The sequence below is a fragment of the Penicillium diatomitis genome, assembly GCF_028827545.1.
Source record: "Penicillium diatomitis strain IBT 30728 chromosome Unknown utg000012l_segment0_segment0, whole genome shotgun sequence".
Classification (NCBI taxonomy): Eukaryota; Fungi; Ascomycota; class Eurotiomycetes; order Eurotiales; family Aspergillaceae; genus Penicillium; species Penicillium diatomitis.
Genome location: NW_026623184.1, coordinates 720,186 through 740,165, shown reverse-complemented (window position 1 = coordinate 740,165; position 19,980 = coordinate 720,186). Strand labels below are relative to the sequence as shown.

Here is a 19,980-nt window from a genome sequence, read left to right as displayed (position 1 = left end):
CAATGTCGTCGTCTCCCCTACGCCAAATGAATCTTATCCTCCTCGTCATACACAATCTCCCGCACCTTGACCGATCTCAAATGATCCACCCCCTTGGACAGTTCACAATCATGATAGAACAGATACCACTTGCCCTTGAACTCCACAATCGAATGGTGCGTTGTCCAACCCAGCACCGGCTCCAAGATCCTCCCTTGATACGTAAATGGCCCCATCGGCGAGTCTCCCGTCGCATACACCAAGTAGTGCGAGTCACCCGTCGAGTACGAAAAGTAATACTTGCCCTTGTACTTGTGCATCCACGCAGCCTCGAAGAAGCGGCGCTCATGATCATCCGCCGCCAGGGGCGCCCCGGTCTCGGGAGCTAGGATCTGCATCTCCTGCGGCGGCGCCGCAAACGAGAGCATATCGTCGGACAAGCGGCCCACGCGCGGACTCAAGGCAGGCACACCGGGGCCTGAGGGCTCCTGAGGCCCAGACTTGTTCTTGTTGAAGACGAGCCCGTTCATCTGCGGATCGAGCTCTGCACCTTTCGCCTCGGACGACTCGGCCTTTTCCCAGCACTGCAGCTGTCCGCCCCAGATGCCGCCGAAATAGAGGTACGCCTGGTCGTCCTCGTCCACGAAGACCGCCGGGTCGATGCTGTAACTGCCGGGGATGTAGCTCTTCTCCGGCGCAAAGGGACCGGTGGGGGAATCCGACACGGCGACGCCGATGCGGAAGATGCCCTCGTGATCGCGCGCCGGGAAAAACAGGTAGTATTTGCCGTTCTTGGTGGCGGCGTCCGGAGCCCACATCTGCTTGGAGACCCAGGGGACCTTGTCGGCGGAGAGGACGACGCCCGAGTCCGCGACGGGCCCGTCGATCGAGTCCATGGAGAAGACGTGGTAGTCGGTCATGTCGTATTGGTCGCCATTATCGTTGAAGGCGATGTCGGTCTCGCGGTCGTGAGAAGGGTAGATGTAGATTTTGTCGTTGAAGACGTGGGCGGAGGGGTCTGCGGTGTAGAGATGGGTGATGAGGGGTTTGGGGTTGGATGAGGAAGACATGGTGAAGATGGAGAAGAGCTTTTGACGAAGTCACGAGTGTACTCTGTATGCGATGAAGCTTTTTGATGGAGAGTTTTTAGATCAATTGCACACCACTGCGATCGGTCCGCTCTGCTCACGATAACCGATGAAGACTACCTAAGAGAATGAAAATGAGAGAGAGAGAGAGAGAGAGAGAGAAAATAAAGTAATGGCTGCCACCTGGTTATTTAGTTCTCAAGCGTTGCGCTGCCATTTAAGCGGTCTTTACCGCGGACTACTAGTATAGTAGTAGTTAGTAACTACTAACTAGTGAACAAGGACTGCATCTTGTTATTTTCCCTTTTTTCCCTTGGGATCTCTTTGGAAATTAACCGCCGGCTAAAAGCAAGCGGCGTCGTGGGGGTCAAGCTTGGAGTTGGAGACGGTCGTCGTCCCGAACAGGAGTAGTCGGAAAGCTGCACTCTTGACCAGATCCGGACTGGTGAGACGTGGGAATTTCATTTCCTACAGTCGGCAGTCTGCACTCTTCAGAGCCTGACTCCATGATCATTGATTAAAGGCTGATTAGGTCAAGAGTCAGGACTCAGGACAAGTGACGGATGGATCGGAGTACCGCCATGCCAGTATTGCTAGGGTTTTCTCTACAAGCAAGTGCGGCAAGGAATGGAGATGCGCGAAATGATGCATATCGTTTGTCGTGTTCTTCCTCGGTTGAACTGCCGTTGAAATCCATCCCGCTTTTTCCCCGCACCGGCACCGAATCTCCACGCATTCTCTTCTTCTTCTCCCCCCACTTGCCTGTTTGGATCTGCTATTTACCCTGGAGAGTGAGGGATAGGGATAGGAACAGCAAGAGCAAGAGCAAGAGCAATAGCAATAGCACTACAACAGTAACAGCAACAGGAACTGAACAGCAATGGTCGATAGTAAGGAAAATATCAACCTGAACATCTCGTCATTACTACAACAAGTTTGAAGAGTAGTTGTTAACTTGTGACACCTTCAATGTATCCACCATTATCAACTCTCCGCTGCTCGAATATTCGGTTTGATCTACTTCTCCCCTCCCCTAATGCAACCCCTTCTCCCAATTGCCCTGCACAATCTCCCAATACTTCTCCCGACTCCGAATCCGAAACATCTTCCCATACCGGATCATCACCAAAAACACCGCCGAACAAGCCATCCCCACAAAGGCCGCCGAGATAAAACAGTTCTGGTATCCCATATTTTCAATCCACGGGGTGATTCTATCAAACAAGTTAGAGATCAGAGAAAGAACGAACTTTTCGAACCATCCTTCCTCAACTCACCCATAGCCAATCGCAAAGGACATAGTATTCCGCACCAGAATCACACTGGCCATGGCCACCCCGCTCAACTCCCGATAACTATCCACCAGGTAGTTGATGCTCAGTGTCACGGCGCAGGTGTTGGTGATGGCCACCATGCACATGGCGACGATCAGACCGAACCAGTGGATTTCGTGGGCTGCCCCGACGCCCCAGAGGAGAAGGGAGCCCGGGACGAGGATCAGGCAGGCGAGAAAGGGCCAGAGCCGATGCTCGGCTTCCATGATGCCGTTGTTGCGACGGGCTAGTCTGAGGGTGAGCCAGTCGCTGAAGCGGCCGGTGAAGATGGAGCTAACATGGGGCATTTAGGTTAGCTGTCCACGAGTAATGTAATGGGAACAGGATCGATGGTGCATATCAACAAGGCTTTGAAACTTGGAGGCTCGAGGGTGTTTCAACGTACCCAATGGCCACGCCCAGACAGCAGGCAATATAGCTCACGCCGACCATGGAGGAACTAGATATCGCGGTGAGTGGTTGAGTCTCAATGACCGCAGACTAGATCTCCCCTCTGAGAAAGGGTCGTACCTGAAGTTATAAGGCGCAGAGCCAAGAATGATCGAAGCCGTGCCGTTCAAGATATTGAACAAAACCAGATAGGAGCCATAAGAGAATCTAGAAAGGTGATCATCATCCTCAATGTCAGCTTGCTGGCGAATTGCGGAGGTTTCTCACACACGCTCCACCTTTCTCTGGAGACTGTGTGAAGTATGGACCGCAATCAAAGATACCGACCTACCCCGCATAGAAAATCACAGGCCACGACAGATAATACAACGTTTGCCACAACCTCAGGAGCATATTATTGTGAGTCTGCTTGGGCCCCAACAACGACAACTTCTGTAAATATGTCTTTTTTGTTAAAAGCAGCCCCTCTCCATGGTCTGTCACAGCGTCAGCCGGAGAAGGATCGGATTCTCCCGTCTTTGGAAATGCCTTTTCCTCCGCATCCGCGACATCTGCACGGGACGAAGAAAGACTCTTCTCCAGTGCCTGTATGCCGCCATTCAGCGTCATCGGATCTTCGACAGATTCTCGCACATAGGTGGTTTCTTCCATGAAAAAGAACAGAAAGATCATCGCGCACGCAAGAAAGACACTGGGCCAGTAGAACACCCATCGCCATCCTTGGTAGTCGGCGATGAACCCGCAGATGACTGGGGCGAAGAAATTGCTGCCCGCAAGGAAGAAGGCGTAGAGACCCATGTAGCTGCCGCGCTCGTGGGTGAAGTACTACGCGAACGATCCATCAATCTCTTTTTTCGTCCATGTTTTTTTTTTTTGCCCCTGTCAAGCCGTAGAGAGTTCGGGAGAACCTTGGCTTTGGGGAGGAAAGGACAAGGAATATCATACCACATCCGTGACGGTCACTTCGGGAAGGGCTTCGATAGGCGCAAGGAAGAAGCCCATGATGACCGTTCGAGCGATCCATTGACCGTCAGTGCCAGCATACGGACTACAATACTCGTGATGAATGTCAGTTCAGGACCAGGGTGGCCCGGATGGTTTTCTCGGTCCTGTCATGGACGAATAGAGGTTTGACATACCCCCACATGGTTGTCGCCTAGATAAACGAGACGATTAGCCACTGCGAAGAAAAACGGTCGTGTGCCATAAGCGGACGAGAGTTGTTTCTTAGGTCGAAAACCAGCAACCCACGGGTCCGGACAGGCAGCTTTCATCTCCGAGGATAAACCTACCAAGAGTCCCGCCAGCGAAAGTAAGTATGTCAACCTCTTTCCAAACTGCATTGCAAAAGGCTGCCAGAATAAAAGCCCCCACCCCGCGAGCAGGAACATATATCCCGTGCCTTGATTGATGGTGCTGACTGACAATCCCGTCTCCTTGGCCAAGGGAGTGATGACAGAGTAGACTACCGAGGCAGAAATGCCGGCGAAGAGGGTGTATCTGAGTAATTCATTGCAAGATCAGGGTGTCAGCTTAGGTTGCACGCAGGATACGACATGAGTTGAAACTCAGAACATCAGCTCGTTTGCAGTGAGAAGGCCAAAGTCATGCGAAAAGGAAAGAAAGGAGACAAGATAAGGAAGCCCTGCTACTTACACGCTCACACAAACAGTGGACAGCAACTTTCGCCTCGGACTCCAATTCAACGGATCATCAGGATCTTGAGATGGCGGCGGAATTAGCACGATGTCCCGATCACCATGGTCGAGATGGCGTGTGTTCGAGACGTGTTCGATATCGACGAGAAGCACGGTGCCCGGAATGTGAGAGGGGTCTATCACTGGGGCCGTCATGGCTAGCGGAGGAGCTCGAAGAAGCCAACAGGAGCTCTCTTCGGCTGGTACTGGAGGTAAGTGAGGTGTGTGGACACGACCAGAATTGGAGTATGAAGGGAATATGTGTGAGGAAGGACTGCAATCCTCGATTGATGGGATTATGGTATGGTAAGCTCAGGTAGACCGTGGTGGTAGGTATGAGAGGATACAGAATGTATCTAGAGATACCAGTCTCAATTTTGAAATGATTCACAGCCACTTGTAATGATATCTGAAACGAGACTGAACTGAATTCGACGAGTGCATATGCATTCAAGCGAGGGGGCAACTGTCATGAAAACAGCCGCTCCACAGAGCGAGCAGATCGTCGAGACAGACATCTCTATTTATATGAAGCAGAGTACTATACCCCAAAGATCAAAGCTGACATGTCACCCGGTCATCTCGAGCGAAAGCAAACGATACTCGATCCATCTGGACCTCAAGTCGTTATCAAAGCGGGGAACAGAATCCCTCTCTCGGCGGTACTTGTTCGGATTCCATGCGACCAAAGGCGGACTTTTTTCCGCGAATGTCGGCGATACCGTCCTGAGGCGGAATGGTCCATGGCTTGGGTGTCAGCACATGTACCTGTACTCAGAAATTGTTGCGGTCGAGGGGGTCACAGATAAGTATCTGTCCCTGTCCGGTTGCAGATCAGCGGCAAACCGATGTCAAGAGGGTGGTACTGATAAGGTAAGATGATCGTAGTAGTATATTTCCCCGCACCGTCAGCCGCGGGTTATCGAGGTACTTTTGGTCTTTACTCCTCCAGTACTAAGTACCTACTACATCCAGTACCTACTACCTGGTAACTATTTCCTACTAACCTAGCAGTCCACCAGCAATAGTACCAGTACCCATACCAAGTAAGGTGATGCTCCAATGCATGATCCGTGACCGTCGACGGTTTTATCCACGACCAAGACCAAATTGCAACAAGTACAACGGATCGACCTTTGAGACTTTCAATCACAACGATGATTGAGTCTCCTTCGAGTCCTTCTGGATCCCGATACTCTACGTCCCGTACCATCGACCCTATTCAAGATGGCCGCATATCTCGAAGCTTATCAGTCCCCTCGTCCGGCATTCTTTCCGAGTCGAACACTATCAGCTACGACTTCGGTCTACCCAATAAGCCGTGAAAGCCAGATAAGACTGATTGACTTCGGCTGTCCGAGGATGACTGCGCTTTGTGCATGGTCAAGAAAGCGAGCAGAAAAAGAGCAAGTTAATTCAAGTCAGCGGCCGCGTCGTACCCTTTTGTCAGAGTGATGTTCGTGTCCTGGAAGTGGCACTTGTACCAAAAGGGGTAGGCAGTATGGTGAGATGGTGGGGCGTATTCATTCGACTTTTATGCAATTTGCAACGCTGTGTACAGACAACAAGCCAGGATTTCCCCAAAGACTTACAGTAGTACACTGAAGGACTCGCAGATCTAGCCGGTTTCGCCACCGTAGCAAGAACTGAGAACGGTGGCCGTCGGAATGACTCCCACATTTCTACTGCTTCGTCTCCGGCACGGATATTGGCATGGCAAATCCCATTCTTTGGTGATGATAATGGTAATGGTCATGGCAAGCGCAATGGTATGCAACGAACAGAAATATTCATCCTCAAAAACCGATTATGGATTAATTTGCAAGCCCTGATATCAATACACTTGACATCAGGGACTTGAAGCCTGACATCGAGTTGTGGTAGCGGAAACCAATAGATACACAAGTACTTCACGGGAAAGAAAAGGTGTTTCGATGAACAGGACCACGGAAGCATACACAAACATCCACAAACATCCCGTAAATTTCTCGCGCTCAGACAATACTGTACAAGTCGCCAATATCAATATCGCGTGCAGGTTCGATCTCAATTGAGCCTGCCCACGTCGAAAGTTATTAAACGACTCCCGCAATAGAAAGGAGTGTACCATCGCAAAAGTGTCGTGTTTTTGGCGCATAAATCAAAAGCAAGATCCGCGGGTTTCGATGCGAACCCTACGCAATTCCATCATCGTCCGGCAGCTCACTGATCATATCTTTCATCATCTGGATTAATTCATCGATATCCGGTCGATCTGCAGGTTCAACCTGCAGACATCTGCGAACGATCTCCTTGACTGGTTCGCTGATAACTTGCTCGCTGCTGCTGGATCCAGCGTCTGCGTCGCCACCGACCTTGGCCTTGCCCTTTGTTGCGCCCGACTTTTCGTCGGGAAACCGCCAGTCACCACCCAGAACACACATACTGAGACTGCCGCCGGTCTCATCGCTGCGGGCCTCAAAGGGGCTCTTGCCCACCAGACAGGCGTAGAGTGTGCAGCCAAGGGACCAGATATCTACCTTGGTATCGATGATGGAGCCCGTTTTGACATCGAAGAGTTCTGGGGCGCGGTACGGCATGGTGCTGTGCTCCGCGGCCGTGTCCTGTACGGCCAAGGCCAAAGATCGAGAAGTGATGGCAATAGGACTTGGTGCGAGCGAGCCGAGATCCATGAGGATAGGATTTTGGCCATCGTCATCGATCATAATATTGCCTGATCGCGACACAATGTCAGTTGAGTTCGAATAGAAAAGCAGGGATCGCTCGCGAGGAGAACTCACCAGGCTTGATATCGCGATGCGCATACGGGCGTAGCCCACCCTCTTGCACACCCTCCTGACTTTGTGTGACTTCGTCATCCATCAACGGCTCGTTCTCCTCGTCCTCCTCATCTGCGGTATGGCCTGCTCGTCGCTTTGGCTTCATCTGCATCGTTCTCGCGTTGTCTGCTTCCTCTCCTTCTCGTCGGACCGCCTTGGCCTGACGGGTAGACGCAGATCCACTCTGCACTCGATACTGATGCATCGCTTTCAGTGCTTGAGCCACCCCGAGCATCAACACCATAAGCCGCTTCTCCGGGAATCGAGTATGATTGACTAAATTGGCGTTGATCGCATCTTGCAGATTACCCCGCTGGTAATAGGGAAGGAGGATATAGACGGTCTTGGAACCGGGTTCGCCGCCATCCGATCGAAACTTCGACCCCGATTCTGTCGAGACGCAGTGATCGATTGCATGAATGATGTTCTTGTGTGACGTAAATAGACCGTAGGCCTCGACTTCCTTCAGCGCTTGCGACACGGATTCTTGACCGAACGGACAGCGGATCTTCTTAAGCGCGAACAATTCCGAGCTTGTCTTATCTTGCACGAGATAGACGTACGAGAAACCACCCTATGCGAGATCGAGGACGTCAGCTTTGCGACCCCCATGGTTTGGAATCACCGTCCCCGTGACAGGTTGCCGTCCAACCGGCGAATCTGTGATCCCCTGGCAACCGGCGCATTGCCTTGTGTCCTTACCTCGCCCAAAAGTCGCAATAGCTTGAAGCTACGATTGTTGATCTTAAGTTGCGGCGTGCTGGGAAAGCAGCACATGCAATCTGTGAAATTGTAGAGCAGGTCGAAGAAATACTGCGCCATGATGACGGCGGGAGCTGGTTTCTCAGCTTCGAGAGATCCAAGCTCTGGGAGCAAAGAAAGAACGGAGCGTGGCTGGCCGTTGATGCGCTAGGATCCCGCGATCGGCGCCCAAGGGTAGTGGAAACAGTGGATGAGCCTGAAGTGGAGAGTCGTGCAGTCTGTATGTGTTCGGCAAGGAGGAATGGCTGCAGTCGGTCCGCCAGGTTCAATAGGGGGGTGAGTCTTCTTGTCCTGTGGGTAAGTAGAGGGTTCGTTGCGGGAAGGTGAGCTTGGGTGATGAATACGGAAGGGAGACTTTGGCGCTGTTGCGGGTGGAGCGGGAGGGATGTCAGTGGTGTCCGAGTAGTAGTGTCCACTTGCTCGGATACTTGACCTCGTATTACTGAATTGAACTCAGGATAATACTACTATAGTCTATACTCTAAGTAGTTCTACTATGCTTGTACTACCTGAGAGAAGGTAGAGAGAGCTTGTGGTCCTGGTTAAAGTACTGTTGACTCTTGAGTACCTGCAACTGTCTCAACATCTGACCAAGCCTGGCGGTCACCTTTCTGGTACACAACTACACTCATCCATCCACCGTCCCACCGCCGGGTTTGTTTACGCTGATTTGTTGTCCCGCGCCCCTTTCCACCCACCTTGAAATTATTGCCGATCCTGTCTCGTGCTTTTTATACTTTGCTACGGTAACTACGCACGTCTTCTTTTCGGGCTGGTGCAACTGATTCAACTGCAGCGGTCCAAACTCGTCGGGCGCGCAGGCTTCCCTGAACCGATGGCATTGACTCTTCCTTCGCTTCGTTGGGATCATTGACTCTCCTCCTGAATTGACTCTCCCTCGACTGTTTTCTGGACGTCTTTTTGGAGTCGTCTTCCCTCTCGGCCCACTCCGGTACTGTCCCCTTGAGCTCCCCTCACTCGGTCGTGGGGCTGTCCGGCGAAATCATTCACAGTCTTTCCTTGGGCTTCTGTGACAATTGACTGTCCCATCATACTGTCGTGGGACTGATCATGGCGATCATGGACGATATCAAGGTGGGCGACACGGTGAATGTGCCAGGAGGTATGTATGGTACAGTCAAGTATCTCGGCACTGTGGCGGGCAAGCCAGGCCGATTTGCAGGAATCGAGCTAGGCCCTGAACATGCGCAGCGAGGCAAGAACAGCGGCGATGTCGAGGGACGCAAGTATTTTGCAACTTCAATCCCAGGATCGGGAATCTTCGTCCCCATGAACAACTCCAAATATGTGACGCGACGAACTCCATCTTCCTCGGCCGGTAATTTTGCACCTCCAACTACCCCCGGACGGGCTCCGCCCAGCTTCAGCAAGTCGGTCGGTCCCAGCCCAGCAATGTCTCGTCCTCGGATTCGACGGCCATCTCTGCCTCGCCCCGAGTCCCCGCGACATACGGCCTCGCCCCCGAAGCTGAGCCTGGCGGGCTTGCGGACACCATCTGCGGCTTCTCGGACCTCAAATATGAATGGCTACCCACGCAGTCCGGTCAAGGCGCCCTCTCGACTGTCCGACCGACCAGCATCGAGGATCAGCATCGAGGACGATAATCTGTCAACGTACAGCAGACCGTCGGACTTCCACCAGGCCTCTGTGGCTGAGATTCAGGAATTGAAGGACCATATCAAGAGCTTGGAAAGGCAACTTTTGGACCGTGATCGGCAGTTGGATGAACAGTCAAAGACATTGAGCGAATTTCAAAGGACCATGGAGGAATTGGAGGGAGAGGACGCACTCAACATTCGGGCGCAGCTTCGCGAAAGAAACGAGCGCATTGCACAGTTGACCGCCGAGTTTGATGGTCATCGCGCGGATTTCCGAAGCACGCTGGACACATTGGAGATTGCAGCGTCCGAGACGGAACGGGTTTATGAACAGCGCCTGGATGAGCTCATGCAGCAGAATAACGAGCTTCAAAATCGCGGTGAGGACGTTGAAATTGTGGCCGAACAGCTCAAGCAATTGGAAGAGCTGGTTTCAGAATTGGAAGAAGGTCTCGAGGACGCACGGCGAGGAGAAGCCGAGGCCAGGGCTGAGGTGGAATTCCTCCGTGGAGAGGTCGAAAGGACTAAGCTGGAACTCAAGAAGGAGAAAGAGCAGTCGGCCACGGCTCTGAGAAATGCACAAGCTGCAAGTGAGAGTCCGCGAATCTCACACGAGTTGGAACAGAAAGATGACGAGATCCGTGGGTTGAAAGCCATCATTCATTCATTGAGCCGCGGCAACCCTGGCGGCTCAGGCACCCAGGAGAACGAAGCATCGCAAACTCATAAGGAGCAGACCGAGCAAATATCCCACCTGGAGCAGCGACTCAAGGAAGTTGAGGTGACTGCCCACATCAAAGACACTCGCATTGAGGAGCTCGAGCAGCAGTTGCAGGAGCTGCGCTTGAGCGCGGCCGAAGATCGCAACCGTGACTCGACGGCGACTCTTTCGCCGAAACCACACCACAAACCCTCCAACTCATCCAGTAGTGTTCAACCCAACACTGCTGTCAATCACGCCCACCGCCTCTCGGATCGAACAGTAGTACCCAACGACTGGCAAGATCTCTCCCCCAGTGAGCAGCGTCAACACCATCGTGGATATTCGAGTTCATCCCAGCCACGACTCGCATCCATGCCCGAGTCGGAACGATCATCCGACGAGGACGCTCTGTGGTGTGAGATTTGCGAGACCGGCGGTCACGATATTCTGAATTGCACCAGCATGTTTGGGGCCGCTAACAACACTGGTGCACAAAAAGGCCACCAGGAGATCAGTTCTGCAGCCCCTGTGGAGCAACCTGCAGCGCTATCGGTGGATAACAAAACCACTTTACACCACGCCGCCTCTTCAGAAAGCTTAGCTGCTACCAGCACTCCTTCGCAGAAGACGGGCCGTGACGTGGTACTTGAGGGTCTAAAAGGCATCGGTGGCCTAGGTTCCTCCATGGCTCCAGTTGCCGGCAAGTCCTCGGGGGTGATCGATGAGTCCAAATGGTGTGCACTCTGCGAACGAGATGGCCATGAGAGCATTGATTGTCCATTTGACGAATAATCTCACAGCGCTGTTCTTTCGCACTTGGCGGAATGAGTCATTATTGAAAGCGCCTACCTAGAACTGAGATTCTTCCATTCCTGCATACATCGCCATGCAGCCGCGATGCGGCAGTCGTCCCTAATGAGAACCTTTTTTTTGATTCTTCTCCGCGCTCTGCATTCGAATCGAGCAATATGTGCAAGATCAAGTATTCCCGCTAGCTGTGGACAGCAATTCCCGGTTTCACTTGACGCATTCTTTTCATATGTCCATTTTCATCTGTGTATTACTTATTCATCACTTGCGCAAGCTCTCGAGCCTGTCTATAACCCTTCGATAGTCCGATTCTTATTACCTGCTCGGATGTATCTAGACCCGTATTCGGACTAATGTGCAGACTAGCTCCTTGTGCATACTTGCCGCCCTCTTTGAGCAAAAGCCCTTCCGTATAGCACGTACTATGACAAATCGCTGCATGGCACTGATGTTTTCGAAAGCGTTCCCCTCGGGCATAAGGGTGTTTGACGCATTCACTGGGAGAGACAACGGATGTTCCGAGGGTGTGTCATACCCTATCTCAATTGGAGTTGTGAGACCCGAGACCAGGCTGAACTGAGTTGGGCATCAAACAAGGTTCCTTGCTAGCCTACTTGACTCGACACTACAAACGATATCATATGTGCAGTCTTTCCACTCATCACTCAGGATGCGCTGGCGGTTGAACCAAATCCCCCTCTGCGTACTTCACTGCAGCAATCCTCCCACATTTCTTACATGTCCTCTTGTCCTCATCCGCCGCAAACTCCTCGACAACCTGCTTGACCTGCGTGCCCAGATCAGTGCACACAAATCGTTTCTCCCATACAATCTCCTGGCAGTCCCTGCAGTACCACCGCATGACATCCACCGCATCCTCTGGCCTTGGCTGCTCCATGACCACGCCGACTGTGTCTTTGAATCGCACCGGACAGTGTGGCGTATTCGCGGGAAGCAAGAAGATGGACCCTTCGTGGACGGGGATATCGTGGAACGTAGGTGGCGTCGTGGATGTATCAACTGTTTTGAGGAGCATAGAGCCCCGATATTGGTAGAAAAATTCAGGCGTTGTATTGATGTGGTAGTCTGTTCGCGCGTTGGGTCCGCCGACGATCATGACCGTGTAGCCGGCTGTGGCCGGGTTGGAGGGGTGGTAGACGCAGTAGTTGTTGACGGGGGGCTGGAGCAAGTGGGAGTTTTCTTCGAGCCTGGATATGTGGGATGTTAGAATTTACATCTGAAAATTGGCGTATTGAGCATGCATCGCCGCTTCAGGAAGATGGATTGAATTTGTAATAAGTCTCGGAGGGGTCATTATCAACGATGCGGGGGATCGAATGGAGGAAGAGCAGTACCATTTTGGGATGTTGAGGGCTGGGGGAAGCATTTCGTAAGGTGGTCGCCGCCTGGTGTTGTAAAAGAGGTCGGTTAAAGCGTTTCGCAAGACGGGTAACAAAAGTTCGGAAGACTTTATGAGTGAGAAGCCTAGAGATCTGATCGAATTGTCATCATGAGAGAGCAGCGGATCAGATTACAGAGCCGCCAGATAAGTAATCGGTGACGCTCATTTCCCCTTCGCGGAGATAAGGTCCAGACCGCTCGGAGCTATGCCGATGTCCCGGAACGGATCAACCTGGGCCCGTCAATTTTTCCATTTTTCGATGTGGCCGAGCTTCATGCGGAGACTGCTTCAAGAAGGTAGAAATCACAGCAACCACACAAGATGGCCACGACATCTCAACCCCCCTGCGATTTACAACGCATCACAACCTTGTCTATCGACTTGTACTTTCGACCCTGACTGGTCGCACGGTACACATCTCGCAGATTCGCTCATCCTCGCCTACGAACCCCGGCTTGGCGCCACATGAGATTTCGTTCCTTCGATTGCTCGAAGCTGTTACCAATGGCTCTGAGATGGAAATTTCGTACACCGGTACCATTCTGGTTTACAAGCCCGGCTTGATCACTGGCAGCGCGAGCGGCATTGGCGCCAGTGGCGGAGTGATTCACCATGAACTTCCTTCCAATTGCAGTCGTGGACTGAGCTACTTCTTGATTCCTCTCTGTCTGCTTGCACCATTCTCCAAATCGCCGCTCAAAGTTCTCTTCACTGGCTCCGGTGTGATCACTTCTGCTACCCCGACGGGTGACATGTCAGTCGACAGCGTTCGCACCGCGATTCTTCCCCTCTATAATCAATTCGGCATGTTCAACAACGTGGAATTGCGCATTCTGAAAAGATCGAATCCTGGCCCCAACGGTCGCGGTGGTGGTGGTGAAGTGCAATTTACATTCGGACACCAAATTCGCCTTCCCAAGACCCTGCACCTCATGAACGCTGGTCGCATCAAACGCGTGCGAGGTGTTGCGTACTCTGTGGGTGTATCAGGCTCTAACAACGCCCGAATGATCGAATCTGCGCGTGGTATTCTCAACCCGCTCAGCCCGGATACTTATATCTTCTCTGATGTCTCATCGGCACCTCTCGTTCCTGCACCAGACAAGAGCAACCCCAATGCGAAGAAGAAGATCGGACTCGGCTTCGGTCTGTCTCTTGTCGCTGAGTCTTCTACCGGCTGCCTTTTCTCCGCCGACGTTGCGTCTCCGCCTTCTGGTGGTGAGGCTCCCGAGGATATCGGCAGAAAGTGCGCCTTCCAACTGTTGGAGACCGTCTCAAAGGGCGGTTGTGTGGCTCCTGCAGCAGTCACCACCATGCTGACTTTGATGACTATGGGGTCTGAAGATGTTGGTCGTCTGCAGGTAGGACGTGAGGTTATCGCCGATCCTAACACCGTTCAATTGGCGCGTGACTTGGCCAAATTCGGTGCCCCTGGTTGGGGTATCCGTGACGCGGCTGGGGAGAACGAGGATGGCGATGTGATTGTCAGTGTCGTTGGGCGCGGAATCGGTAACATCGGCCGAAAAGTCGCTTAATTTATCAAAAGCGGTCCTTAAATTTTGATATACTCGGTGTCTCTCCCGCTGTCCTTGCTTTTGGACGAAAAAAAAAGTCTTGCATTATCTTGGTTCATCGCTGGACCGTCATGATACCCGGCGTTATGTCTTCTTCTTTCTCCCCTGCATTGCTGAAGTGTATTTATACTTCTCCGTTGGTCGTCAAGGTGTTTTGGTGTGTACATAGGTAGAAAATATTCGATGAGATGATCAACGTGTTCGAAATATCTTTACATGCTTGTTGCCTCTTATCGGCGTGTCATAGACATGACCGAAGCCTTGAAAATCAGAGTAGTTTAAGCTGGATTCATACCTGCCGTCTTGCTATCTGGTATTGAGTTTTACGGAACTTATGGGTGAGCGATCACTTTGAACACAGGGTCCACCTCTCAATATTGTAATGCGCCGGTCTGTGCAATTGATCCGTACAAGGCTGCCCAGAGGGTCAGAGTCTCCAAACTGAACAGATGGCAAATTGCGTTTGTGTATTTACATCATTCAGATAGCAGGTCGTGGACATGTACTGAGGCATTGAAATGCTTCGCTTGATGTGCAAGAGCCCAATCGCGAATCGTTTCAAAATCTTTGCATGTATGGACTGTGTCCAGATGACCTCTAGTGCCGTGGTATTCTTCATGCCACTTCCACACAAGCGGCGACAAATCTGCGTTACACATCAAGCTCTGCCGAATGGAATCAATGCGATGGTCGATATGATCCATGTCCATGCGATGGACATCAACACTGTTGTCTTTGATTGGAACGGTTTTGCTCACTAGCGTGGCTACTTGGTCCATGGGGATTCTACTGAGTCCAACTGACTTGCCAGATATCCAAACACATAAGAGTTTATCTCTCAATCTTCATTTCCCGTCAAGAGGCCTCTTTTTCCGCATGACCTCGGTGGATGCGCTCAACCTTCTTCGCTGCCGTGGTGTCCCTGAACCTTTTCCATGGCAAGGCCACTAAACACCGATGGCGCCCCGTTCCAACGAGGACTCGCGCACTGTCGATGCGCTGGGATGTATGCCATCGTTGCTTTCCAAGTCCAACGTCCCTACTATTTAAGAACTGACAAGCAGTGTAGAGCATACCGTGTGACAAGGATGGGTGCTGGGAAGATCGTTAAACATCTACAATGAACAGCATTTCGGGGTTAGGCAATAGGCCCCCGATCATTTGAATTCATTTTCGGCCGTTGACATAACCAGTCGTCGCGTGGATATTGGTCTCTATCAGAGATTCTTTTTCCTACACTTCGATGCGAGTGACACTTCGATGCGAGTGCGAAGGCAATCATTCCATACGAGCGAATTTCGATATTCGCCCTTTTGTTCATGAGAGCCATGGGTGCTGATGGCCCAGGAATGATCCTCAGCGGTCAAGTAGAGCTCTCAAAGACCTCCTGTGTTCAGGAGCAGCCCAGCATTAGCAGTGGTAAATCTATGTGTACAGGGAGCTGGTAGAATTTGCGAGTGAGTCAGATATGGTTCGGTATCATATATACACGTGTGAATGATAATCATTTCGATTGTCGCTTCTCACATGGGCCAAACGAACGTGCAAAATTAGTTCCATGAGGATGCCGTAGTCCAGACCTTCACATCCAGAAAGAAGTTGTGTGAGCACGCAACATATCTGCAATTGCCATGTGACTGTACACGAGCAATTATCATGTGCGTCTGGCAAAAGCCTCCGGTAATTTCACGCTAAACACCTTCCCCTGCTCTTTTTGCGGCTCCGCCGGTATATCGTGCAAGTTTGCGACGTTTCAGCAATATGTACAAGATACACTACAATTTAACTAGTCTGAAAGGAATAATTTCCTAGAGAGCTGATTGCGCTGTGCAGCAGCGCATTGCTCTCATATTTCGAGTACTTGAATTATTCGGCGCTGTTGTTCTACCACTATTCAGTTGTTGAGAATTGATTGAGAAATGATCCAGAGTAATATCAAGCGACAGGAGCTCCAATCCTTTCCAGCTGTTCTTTTGACAGAGCTAATGACCCTTCACAACGGTATACACGGTAGAATAATCGTCCGGATACTTGTGTCATGGCACTGTATAAGTGCAAGCCAGTGTGGCTGGCAAATTTTTTTCTTCTTTTGTTTATTTTCTTTTTTCTTTTTCCAAAAAAAGGGAGTTTCCGAGGCTGGAAGTTGACATAAAAGCTTTTACTTGCGTCTTTCAAGATCGACATCTGACTAGGACTCTTTTCTTGATACTAAAAGTCACCAACAGATACCTCAAAGTCTGCAAAATCTGCCCAAGTCTTGCTGTTATTGCTCTCTTCTCGAGTCCTGCCATTGCAGCTCCATCGTCGGAATCCGTCTCCGTCACTTGGTCTAAGTGATCTCGGGGCTGATAATACTGTTCGTGATTATTATCCATACTCCAACAGGCCAATGTAATTCCGGCTCTCCAGCTAACGCTACATTGCATTGGCAGTTGACTGGCCTAGCCGGTCTAGGTGATCTAAATTCTCGAAGAGATCCATGAATAAACTTGTTCGAAAACACGTAAATCATACATAGACATTGTGCTAATTCTTGCCAAAGGCCGTTTGCCTCGCTGCTTGATTCAGTCTGAACAAGCAGGGTGGTGATACTCTCAGAGTTCATGCTCCCGCTGTCGGCTTCTATTCTTTCATCTCTATAAGGTGCCTTACCCTATTTTAGATTGCTATCAATGCAGGTAGACTGTTGGCGTCTCCCATCTTCGTTACTATTCCAAGCGCGTACCTACCTTGGGCGCTGTGCCTTATTCTCTCGGGAACTCTGTGAGTTAGGAAAGTGAGAATTATGATAAAGGCATCTCACCTCATGAAGGATTCATGCAGAGCTTGATTCTAGATATGATGTATTAGAAACCCAATATTCCGATTATCACGTTTGCAATTGCTGTAAATCCAATATAAGAGTCGATGGGGCAATCGTCTTGAAATCTGAAAACAGTCGCTTTAAACTTAGAAACCACGAGCAAAAGTCCAATCTATTAACTAGTGGGCAAAGTTCTCCAGAAATCGTAAAGCCTCCCAACGCCTTTCAAATGAAAACACGCGCTCAGCCCCTTGATGCGAAAGACACGACTAAAATGGTGATTCACCAAGCTAACAGAACGCCAGAAAGAACCGAAAAGACCGAAGATGTGGAGCAGAAAGACAAGGAGCAATGAAACTCAAGACGTAAAATTAGTCGCTTACGTCCTCGTCCTTTCCGGGGAACATAATATCACGCCGAACCACTGCCAACACATGGTTGACAAAGACAAACAGCCACATGGCAATAACACATATAGACATGGCTGAGCCCACACCCTTCAGCGCCTTGCTATCAAATGAATTGGCTAGGGTGATAGTCGCCAGGGTGAACCCAGTGTTGGGAAATACCATCGCCCACCAACTCAAGTGGAAGGATTTTGGCGGAGCTCGCACCACGGCAATGAGTGCAATGCAGAAGAACCATAGACTCAGCGCCCATAGAAATGCGCCGGCTGAAAGGGCCAAGATCTCGAGCACTTCTCGATCGGCCGAGTCATCAGGTCGACCCATCACGCTGAACGAGTCGGGCAGTCCACGGGCCATGCCGATGAGGGCTAAGGCCGTGAAGGCGGGTGGGCCGACGCAAATGAACATGCCAGGCCGGTGTTCGCGATGAGGGAGTCCAGACTCCATCAAGCGGCCAATATAATGTGAGTACATCATGAAGCTGATGCAGAAGCCTAACCCTTGGAAGGTCATACCCGCCACGACAATGGGAATACATGTCGCGGAAGGTTGACGGGCGGCGATGACAGAGGCGATTGTCCCACTCAGCATAATTGGGAAAGCGGGCAGAACCCATGACGGCATCATTGTCTGGAGCCGGTAGCTGATCGAGGTAAAGACGTAAGAGTATTGAAGAGCGGCAACAGTAAATGTGCAGACGCAGTATATCCAGAAAAGAACGCACATGGTCGTGGAAAATGAAGGTTCTGGGTCGTCGCCAAAGTATTTGTCAAGACCAGTGATCATGGTTGCGATTGATAGCCAGAATGTGGGAAAGAAAAGCCCTTCACGTTCATGTGCAAGAGACTCGAGGAAGTTGTGATGAAGGACGAATCGCGCAACCATCAGAGAGGTGACGAGAGCGAAGAGAGCGAGATTGATGATGTAGACGGCGAGTCCGATTTGGTTGAGGCCGGTGAATGTGTTCGGCTGATTCGCGATGAGTAGAGCTATCCCGCCTGTGCTCATTGTGAGAGTATACCAGGCCCACGTGAAGTGACGAAGGCGTTGACTCCATGATATCTTGCTGTAGTTGCATGGCTTTTCTTCGTGATGAGGCGTAATGGTAGTTTCTGAGCAAGAGGTACGGATTGTGCGTTGTGGTAGCTCGAGATTGTTTGACACAAGCATGCCCGGGTGTTGCAGTGTGGACATCACGATTGACTCGCTTAGAGAAATGGAACGACTGTTTCGTGATATCGGACAATTTGATTGAAGAGCCAGAGATGATTGCCTTTAATTTGTGCGAGAGAAAGTAATCTATGGGAAATCTGACATGCACAGAAGACTCTTTCCGATCATGAGAAGCAATAGCCAAAGTAAGGATGGAAAGGACTAGAGGTGAGTAGGGTTCAAGGTAGGAATTCGAGTACAGCATATACCTTATGTATTCGCCGTGCCGCACACAATCTCAGCTGAACATGAAAGCTGACCCAAAGGTTCGGGAGGATCCTGGGCTATGTCCTTACGTTTATGTCCAGATCAACCACTTCGCCACAAAGCTCTATCATCGTCGTTCAATGGCAGTGTAGATCTTCATGAGTGGATCTTCAGCCAAGACATACAGCAAGTATCGACTCTGAGATTGTGCCCAAGCGGTTTCGAGACCATGTTGAAACGAAGTAAACGCTTAACTAGAGCATGCTGCCCAATATGGGATCCACAATACATGCAAAACCTCACACAACAGACCTACCAGAAGCTCAGAGCTTATCAGTGCCAAGGCCAACATGAGAGCTCTACAGGTAGTTACCTTGGAAATAGAGTCTTGGAAGTTCGAGACGGGGACACGCTATCATGAAACGCCAAGAGATCGACTTCAGTACTTCACCTCAGAGAACTTTGCTCCAATGAAGGGTCAATAGTCTGAAATGTGGAGCAAGGAGAACACATGGATCGATCTCTGGGCATGATAGGCCGAATCCACCTCGTGCAGAGCATTTACAGGAGTTTGCGACGCGAAATACTAAAAAGATTTCTTGGCTCTTGACAGAATATGTGATATGCGCTGAGCAACGGAAGAGCGCTTAATAGTGCTGCCTGCCGAGATATGATTAAGATTGTTTTTGTGCGTGATACGAGGCACTGGAAAGAGATATCGATGATCTAAAGTCAATGTAAATATCGTCCTGATGAAGCAGTCACAGGCTTTTACGATGCTCCTCACTTCTTTATCCTAGCACATGAAATTTTCTTCTTGTTGACGAACCAGTCTTATCGGGCCGACTCAATTAAAAAAGGAGCATGGCGAGAACCCGAGAGAAACTCGCCAAGACCCGATGATCGACGGTCGGCCCGCCGCCAAGCTTTTCGAGGGGGGCTGTGAACCGGAAAAGGGGAACGGGACGAACAGAGTGAACAACGTTTGAGGCATGAGATCACCCCCTAATGGCTAGAGCCAAACCTAGCATCCAGTGCAGCCTGCGACAAATGACGGATGCCCGACGATCGATATACAGCCACCCAGAGATAAGGCACTAACGAATTCTCATAACCTTCGTGGTGTTCGCAGCGTTGCGTCTAAATTTAAGTTTCGTTCGACCGTCCCTGGTGC

General features: G+C 50.8%; 7 protein-coding genes across 7 annotated transcripts; 2 read left to right on the top strand and 5 right to left on the bottom strand.

The window, feature by feature from the left end:
- Nucleotides 1-17: 17 nt before the first annotated feature.
- Nucleotides 18-1,049, bottom strand: N7539_008165 (glycoside hydrolase family 43 protein; the record flags this gene model as incomplete). The annotated part of the gene is made up of 1 exon (XM_056937765.1): nt 18-1,049. One exon carries the CDS (start codon nt 1,047-1,049, stop codon nt 18-20), a length of 1,032 nt encoding a protein of 343 aa, XP_056786857.1.
- A 1,051-nt stretch (nt 1,050-2,100) lies between these two features.
- On the bottom strand, nt 2,101-4,644 carry N7539_008164 (putative MFS transporter; the record flags this gene model as incomplete). The annotated part of the gene is made up of 9 exons (XM_056937764.1): nt 2,101-2,281; nt 2,345-2,674; nt 2,787-2,840; nt 2,912-2,998; nt 3,123-3,616; nt 3,737-3,839; nt 3,931-3,947; nt 4,084-4,291; nt 4,448-4,644. The coding sequence occupies 9 exons, from the start codon at nt 4,642-4,644 to the stop codon at nt 2,101-2,103; spliced, it is 1,671 nt and encodes a 556-aa protein (XP_056786856.1).
- A 2,018-nt stretch (nt 4,645-6,662) lies between these two features.
- Nucleotides 6,663-8,129, bottom strand: N7539_008163 (putative serine/threonine protein kinase ENV7; the record flags this gene model as incomplete). The annotated part of the gene is made up of 3 exons (XM_056937763.1): nt 6,663-7,201; nt 7,269-7,881; nt 8,010-8,129. The coding sequence occupies 3 exons, from the start codon at nt 8,127-8,129 to the stop codon at nt 6,663-6,665; spliced, it is 1,272 nt and encodes a 423-aa protein (XP_056786855.1).
- A 1,011-nt stretch (nt 8,130-9,140) lies between these two features.
- Nucleotides 9,141-11,183, top strand: N7539_008162 (CAP-Gly domain containing linker protein BIK1; the record flags this gene model as incomplete). Its single annotated transcript, XM_056937762.1, has 1 exon — nt 9,141-11,183. One exon carries the CDS (start codon nt 9,141-9,143, stop codon nt 11,181-11,183), a length of 2,043 nt encoding a protein of 680 aa, XP_056786854.1.
- A 679-nt stretch (nt 11,184-11,862) lies between these two features.
- On the bottom strand, nt 11,863-12,588 carry N7539_008161 (3-hydroxyanthranilate 3,4-dioxygenase; the record flags this gene model as incomplete). The annotated part of the gene is made up of 2 exons (XM_056937761.1): nt 11,863-12,409; nt 12,557-12,588. 2 exons carry the CDS (start codon nt 12,586-12,588, stop codon nt 11,863-11,865), a joined length of 579 nt encoding a protein of 192 aa, XP_056786853.1.
- Nucleotides 12,589-12,814: 226 nt separating this feature from the next.
- N7539_008160 (RNA 3'-terminal phosphate cyclase-like protein) lies at nt 12,815-14,138 on the top strand (the record flags this gene model as incomplete). Its single annotated transcript, XM_056937760.1, has 2 exons — nt 12,815-12,842; nt 12,904-14,138. 2 exons carry the CDS (start codon nt 12,815-12,817, stop codon nt 14,136-14,138), a joined length of 1,263 nt encoding a protein of 420 aa, XP_056786852.1.
- A 3,213-nt stretch (nt 14,139-17,351) lies between these two features.
- On the bottom strand, nt 17,352-18,395 carry N7539_008159 (tellurite-resistance/dicarboxylate transporter family protein; the record flags this gene model as incomplete). The annotated part of the gene is made up of 1 exon (XM_056937759.1): nt 17,352-18,395. One exon carries the CDS (start codon nt 18,393-18,395, stop codon nt 17,352-17,354), a length of 1,044 nt encoding a protein of 347 aa, XP_056786851.1.
- Between the last annotated feature and the right edge of the window lie 1,585 nt (nt 18,396-19,980).